At 41.4% G+C, this 7,500-nt stretch overlaps 2 protein-coding genes across 2 annotated transcripts in view; both read left to right on the top strand.

Annotated features, from left to right (window-relative positions):
- LOC139654629 (VIP peptides-like) overlaps nucleotides 1–2,292 on the top strand; it is a 14,771-nt gene extending 12,479 nt beyond the window's left edge. The window contains exon 7 of the mRNA XM_071531744.1: nucleotides 2,140–2,292. Coding sequence (XP_071387845.1) covers nucleotides 2,140–2,292 — 153 coding nt within the window. The remainder of the gene's footprint in view (nucleotides 1–2,139) is intronic.
- A 2,858-nt stretch (nucleotides 2,293–5,150) lies between these two features.
- LOC139654630 (equilibrative nucleoside transporter 1-like) overlaps nucleotides 5,151–7,500 on the top strand; it is a 26,906-nt gene continuing 24,556 nt past the window's right edge. Inside the window, exon 1 of the mRNA XM_071531745.1 lies at nucleotides 5,151–5,305. The gene's annotated coding sequence lies outside the window, so the exon portion shown is untranslated. The remainder of the gene's footprint in view (nucleotides 5,306–7,500) is intronic.

Raw genomic sequence — 7,500 nt, 5'->3', positions numbered from 1 at the left:
CTGATCAGTTTCTCTGTTCTCTCTCTACCTGCAACACAGACAGTCATGGAGTTCTGGACAAAATCATCTGACAATAAAAATATTCTCAGATTTGGGTCCGAGAGACAAAATCTCATCAGATGGGGGTCTGTGGCTCTGATGTGGACTAGATTAGGGTCCTTGATATGAAAAAGGTTGAGAATCACTGATGTAATTAACTGGAATGTATCCCAAGTAAAGTATGTGTAAGAGTAACTAGTGTAACAGGTTTCACTCTCTACACTATTATCTCAGTTCTACACTACAGTTCCACACTAAACCAACAACAGCTACAGTCTTCTGGGACTGAATCTGCTGAGTCTGATGTGTTTCTGCTGCAGTCTGCTGCCCCCTGCTGGCACTGATGTGGTGAAGAAAACCACCAACATGAATGTGGTAATGGTGACAGTAGCAGTAGTGATAGTATTACAGTTTTTCTCTGGCTTCCACACTATAACTGGGCCTACTAACTAAACATCCCAAACCATGACGCCATCTACCAAAAGACAAACCCATTTCCCAAAACTATAAACACTATTCCCCTGTTTTCACACATGATTCACATTTGCTGAACTTTTTGTGGAAATCTCTACACACAAATCCCTTCATATCTCACTGGCTGCACCATGTGCTCATTTAGAAAGCTCTGGCATTCAATATCATTAACTCAAGTCATCACAGCTCAAACCCAATGAACACACAATTCCCCAGGTGCAAACACTAAGAGTCAACACTGTTCACACACCAATCAGAACCTCAGGATAAATACATAGATAGATAGATAGATAGATAGATAGATAGATAGATAGATAGATAGATAGATAAAAGGGCCATGGGTCAGTTCACTTGTTTTGGAACAATGGATCCACAAAGACCTGAAGGTAGAGGAAGAGGACACAGGAGAGGAGGTGGAAGAGGAAGAGGAAGAGGAAGAGGAAGAGGAAGGGCAAGGAGACAAATAGTTTCTGATGAGAATCTCAAATCTGGATGCTGAGGCAGAATAAATGTGATTTCTTTCTTTATCTTTTTTAAAAATTGGTTTATATTGGTAAATACATGGAAATTATTTTACTGTATTCCACGTTCTTTATCAGTTGCATATTTTTACAGCACATTTACTTTTTCACTCAATTTCAGTTTATTTTACTACAGTACATTGAGGAATTAAAAATGTTGAAAATGTATCCATGTGTTGTGTCTTTATATTGTGTTCATCATGTAAAGAGGTTGTTCTGGGGGAAAACCATAAGCTCCATTATTCATTGCAGTAACAGGTTTTTACAGCAGTGTTTTGAATTGATCTCAGCAGTGTGTCATGGCTGCTTTGTAGTGTGTGTGTATCTGATGGCTTCTGTGTGATGTCTGAAGGCAAAGTTTGGTTTAGATGTCAGATCACATGGTTTTGAGTGGAGAGTTTGGTTTTGACATGGAAGTTTGAAGTTTGTGAAGATGAGTGTGCAGTTATGCATTTGTGTTTAGAGTTTTGGGAAATGGAGAATAATTTCAAGAAATGTGTCTTAGCAATCAAGAAAAACTGTAGTAGTAGTGGTGATCAGAGATGGGCAGTATTGTAATTAAATGTATTTGAAATACATATTTAATTACTTTTGTGTATTTTATATACACTTTGGAAGCAGTACTTTCTAGAATAGATCAGATTTGGCTTTGTCCGCAGCAACTTTACCCTCTCTCTGGACACCAAGTCACACAGAACCACAGAGAAAGTAAACTTTCTACTTTCTACTTACTTTCTCTGTGGTTCTGTGTGACTTGGTGTCCAGAGGGACTGTAGAGTTTCCTGCTGCAGCTGCATGGGGAGGCAGGTCAGTTTATATCATGACCAGCAACTGTTGGGTAGTGATCGTCATGGAAATTAATACTTGTCAAAACTGATTGAAAACATTGAATTTTCTCCCTGTGTGTTTGTCTATGTAGGCCTGTGTGTGTGTGTGTGGTGTGTGTGTGTGTGTGTGTGGGGCCTACTGTTGGCAAATATCAAGCAATATGCTTGGCGGCTTGAACTGAATGCAGTTTCTTTCATCCTCATGGCGTCGAGCTGCATTGATCCGTTCCAGGTGGGACTCCCAGTCAGTTCTATGGATCACAATGTCGTCAAGATAGGTAGCAGCAAACTTTCTGTGGGGTTGCAGGATCCAGTCCATCATCTGCTGGAATGTTGCAGGCATCATGGACTGCAAACAGAAGGACACGGTACTGATAGAGCCTGTCCAGGTCTTCTCCGTCTTCCGCCAGTCCGCCAGTTCCCCTTATTGAGGTTGAGGGTGCTGATGAACCGGGCGGAGCCTAATCTCTCTATGAGCTCATCCACCCGGGGCATCGGGTAAGCATCGATCTGGCAGATTTTATTTTCCTAAAATCATTACAAATAGGGGGAGACCCATCTGGTTTGGGCACCATAACAATCGGACGGGACCATGAGCTGCGACACTCCTCAGTGACCCCGAGTTTCTAACATCTCCCTCACCTCATCCTGGGTCACGGCTCGTTGGGCCTCGGGGGGCCGGAGGGTCTCGGCTTTCCGGGTTCCGTCACAGTATCATGGGCCAACATCTGTCCTGCCGGGACGGTCAGAGAATACATCCTGGTCTTGCCCCACAGGTCCTTCCTCTGGCTGGGGGATAGTTGTGGGTCCATTTCAACCTTGGATGGTTCCTGGGGAGGCACTTTGGTAGAGAGAACATGCTCTAGGACGATTACAGGTTCAGACCACTGTGTCAACAAACTGACTTGGTAAATCTGAGTGTTGCAGTCCTGGCTGTCTTACTTTGTAATTCACGGGCCCGAACCCCTTTTTGCACTTTTGCACATTCTGGAATTTGTACTCACTCACTTGGACCATCAGCTCATCTCCTGGCCAAAATTCTTGTACCCCTGTCATATTCTCACCTGGGCTTGGTGCATGTGTTCCCACACCATGGGAGATGATTTGGGCCATCAGGTCCACATGTTCCACCACTGACCAATAGGGTGACGGCTGCTCCTCCCAGGCCTCCTTAGTGAGATCCAGCTCCTCTCTGGGCCGGCGGGCGTACAGCAGCTCAAACGGGGAGAACCCTCTGGAACTCATCTCTCCAATAGAGAGCAGCACATGAGGAAGCAACTGGTCAGTCTCAATCATTTTCCTTTTGTTTTAGGGTCTGATTGAACTGTTCGACTCGCCCTGTTTCGGGGTGATGGACGGAAGTCCGTAACTGTCTTACTTTAAACTTTTTGCACATCTCCTGCAAGAAAATGGATTGGAAATGAAGCACGACCCTTGATCCGTGAGATCTCCTCTGCAATGCCCACCGGCTAAAGGAGGAATACTTCCTCTGCTGCTGCTGCAGAGGGGCACAGCTTCAGGGTAACAGGTGGCATAATCTAGGATGTTAAGTATCTGTGACCTCAGCTAGACTTGGGCAGAGCTCGAACAATGTCCAGACCAGTTCGGCTGAAAAAGGTCTCGATTATGGGTGGAATGAGCGGGTTACGGTAGAAACCTTTGGTCTGGCTTTGTGACATTCTGCACAGTGTTGGCAATACTCTGATCTGCTCTCTTTACTTCTGGCCAGTAAAACCACTTGAGAATTCATTCTGTTCTCCACCCCTAACTGAGCTCCCAGTAGGTGTGAACGTACAGGAATTTAGAAATGTTTGGAGCCAGTAGTTGTTCCACCACTTCATCTCTCATTTTCACCCTGTACAATATCCCCCCTTTTCACCGCAAAGTGAGGATATGACAGTTCAGGTCGTCTCCTCCCACCTTCACGTCTCGTCCGGCCTGCTGCAGGTTTCTGGAGTTGAGCGCTCCCAAACCGCAGAGGAGCCTCAGCTTGTGGAAACTCTGAGAACACGCCGGTCGGTACCTCGTCTAAAGCTGCCACACCTCAACATGTGCTGTGGGATACTCTCTGGGTCCACACACACACGACTGGGATCTTCTGTCGCTGGATCTTGTCTTTAAACTCTAGGTGGATTAAACTGGTTCGGCTTCCTGAGTCCACCAGTGCCTCAGTATCTTTTAATTTTCTTGTGCCCAACCCAAGTCTGATAGAGTCTGATAGAGTCTGGTAGAGTCCAGTAGAGTCTGTTAGAGAGTGAATCCGGTCTGTTTATCCAAATATTTGCTGCATTTTTTCCCACTTTGGAATAAAAGGAACATACAGCACATCTCACATAAGAAACATCATTCTCAGTTTTTACAGTCATTTCTACTTTCATCACGTCTCTTTTCATGAACTGAGACTGAGGAACCAAACAAAACTGAGTTTGGACGACAGATAAGAACAAGTTTGATTCTACCTAATGAAACTGAAGCCAAACATTTAGCTTCAGTTTATAAGTTGGGTTCAGGTGTCAACAGTCATCAGGTCTCCCCTCCTGTTTATTTTTCTTTTGTCAGGCTCTGAATGGAACTTGAGTCTGAAGGAGAGAAACGCCTGACTGGAACAACAGAACCTGACCTGACCTGACAGAACGGGCTGACAAAGGCAGGAAGGGAGAGACATGTTCATGTGTGGGTCATTATGTGGAGAGAGAGAGAGAGAGAGAGAGAGAGAGAGAGAGAGAGAGAGAGAGAGAGAGAGAGAGAGAGAGAGAGAGTCAGAAGGAAAAACATCCCTCCATCAGAAGGGAGTCTGAACTGAACTGAAGCTTATCTGTAAGTTCAGAAGTCCAGCAAGTTGTGGTTCATAGCTGGCAGGCTGAATGGTTAACTGGCTGGTTAACAGGCTGACTGGCTGGTTTGCTGGCTGGCTGACTGACTGAACTACAGGCTCAGAAGGTTGAAGGTCGAAGGTCAATGACCCACAATCCCCGGCGGCAGGGACCTGCTACATGTTTCCATGTGGAGAGAGAGGAGTTCAGAGTTCAGACAGCATCAACATGAGCTGACACTGACACTCCATGGTTGGCAATGACTTTGTTACCTTTGTTCCTTATAGTACTAACCTTAATAATAATAATAATAATAATAATAATAATAATAATAATAATAATACAATTTGCAGTGCAGTCAGAGGAGCAGAAGCAGTTGAGCCGGCTGCACAGATAACGTTTCTCCTCCCACCCTGTCAGCAGCAGATAAGAGAGATAAGAGAGACAGGCAGAGAGAGAGACAGGCAGAGAGAGAGACAGACAGGCAGAGAGACAGACAGACAGGCAGAGAGAGAGACAGGCTGCTGACAGATGGATGGACGACAGGCTGCTCACAGACAGACAGACAGGCAGAGAGACAGACAGGCTGCTGACAGACGACAGGCAGACGGACGACAGGCTGCTGACAAAAGTGAGTTTGTTTTTTTGTTGTTTTTTGTTTTTTGTTTGTTTGTTTCCTCTGTGGAGCCTGATGTCTGTCTGCTGGGTGAGTCTGAGTCTGGGATTCTTCATTTGTTTTTATTTTTATTAAGCTTTCAATTTCTATGTTAATTTCAATTTTGGGTTTGGCAGTTTTAGTTTTTATTTTATTTTATTATTTTTCCTACACATGTTTAGTTTTAGTTTAGTTTTTCTGTAGTGTCAGTTGTAGTTTTAGTGTTTTAAAGGTTTGCTGACAGCAGAACTGAACTCTGTAACAGCTTTTGGATTTTTTTTGCATTAGATAATACAAACAATAATCATAAATTCCTTTAAAGATGGATTTCCATTAATTTTTCAATCCATCCTTCACTCTGCTGTTGCAAGTATTATATTATATTACATTATATTATATTGTGTTGTATTGTATTGTATTGTATTATATTATATTATATTATATTATATTATGTTATATTATGTTATATTATATTATGTTATATATTTTTTAATCAGCACACAAACAAAAAGACTAAAACTAAAAATATTTCATGTATATTGTGAGTATAAGAAGACAAAGTTTTATTTGAGTTTTAGTTTTTCAACGCTTCACACAGTTTACAGCAGTTGTTTTTAACAGTTTCCTCTCAGTTGTAGTTTTCTATAAAAACTTTTTGCAGAATAATAAAAGTAAAGAGAAGCAGCAGCTTCTGACCTTTGACCCTGGACAGGGAGCTGCTATCAGCAGAGACTTTACTGACCAATCAGTGATGTCAGTTAATGAGATGTGGTGAAAACTGCTGTGATGTTTTGTTCCAGACTGAGAACAAAGAGGCTCCTGATGATGAAAGTTAAACTTACAGCTGACAGAATGAAGGTTTTAACTCTCTGATCCACAGAAAGATGTTTGTGAGTCAGAGAGCAGCTTTGTTTTCTCAAAGTCCATCTGTCACTCAGACAAACTGATAACTGGACATGATCGTCCTGTAATGGATTGATAGGCTGATAGGAGCCGATCATGTGAACGTGAATCACAGTCTAAATGTGCGTTATAAATAAATGATATCTACTGATTGGTGTTTAATCATCTGGCAGGAAGACAGCCGTTTGGTTCAGATCCAGTCAGTCAGCTCGTCAATACTGTTATCAGCTCTGTTAATCATTCATCACATACTTGGCGTGCCTGATAATATGAATACACTGCAAAACTGTCCAGTGATTTTCTCTTTTCTCCAGACCTATCAGCTTCTTTCATGATATTTTCAGTCAAATCTGCTGCTTTCAGTAAATTTCACTTGATTCAGCCAATATGATGATGTCAAGAAATCATCAGAAAACAATAAAGAAAATCTGGAAACAAGAAACTTTCACTCTGACAAAGTAAATGAAACAAGTCACATTCTCCTGGGAAATGTGTTGTTCTCTTTCAAATTTGTTGAAAGCGGTAAAATTTTCTGACAGTTCAGTAAAATGATTTCATTAAAAAAAAATCCCAAAATAATCTTTCTGGAGTCTGGAGACAAGAGGAAATAACTGAACACGTCTGTCATGTTTTGCAGTGTCAGCATTATGCAACAATTCCAGGTAACATAAAGGATATAATTATAATTAATCACTTTATAATGAATCATTAAACTGTTGATAAGAACGATACAGAAGTATTCACATATTCCTGTTCTACGTGGAAGGAAGGAAGGAAGGAAGGAAGGAAGGAAGGAAGGAAGGAAGGAAGGAAGGAGGGAAGGAAGGAAGGAAGGAGGGAAGGAAGAAAGAAAGAAAGAAAGAAATTGTCTCACATCGCATTTTAGGCATTTATCAAACTCTGTGATCCAGAGACTCACTGAGATCAACAGCACAAGGTTATTATAGTTTTGCATTTTTCATTAGTTTTTATTTTTATTTTGTTTTGACTTTTTGTTTTCAATTTCAGTTTAGTTTTAATTAGTTTTGAAAGCGGGTTTGCTAGTTTAGTTAAGTTTTTATTTTTTGAAAATGTTTAGTTTTAGTTTAGTTTTTATTAGTTTCAGTGTTAGTTTTAGTCTTTTTTTTGTAATATGGGGTATTTGTCAGGGGCGAGATTCAAAAATTCAAAACACCAGGCTTATGTATGAAATAAATTGACAAAGACGAAAACTAAAGACATTTTCTCTATAATTTTAGTTTATTTTAGTTAGTTTTGTAAACACACAA

Source organism: Centroberyx affinis, unplaced genomic scaffold (genome assembly GCF_046629955.1).
Source record: "Centroberyx affinis isolate AG114_WGS23_722 - 3 ecotype Tasmania unplaced genomic scaffold, CSIRO-AGI_Caff_v1 ptg002124l_1, whole genome shotgun sequence".
Taxonomy (NCBI): Eukaryota; Metazoa; Chordata; class Actinopteri; order Beryciformes; family Berycidae; genus Centroberyx; species Centroberyx affinis.
The sequence above is the reverse complement of the archived record's forward strand: the minus strand, read 5'-3'. Positions and strand labels throughout refer to the sequence as shown.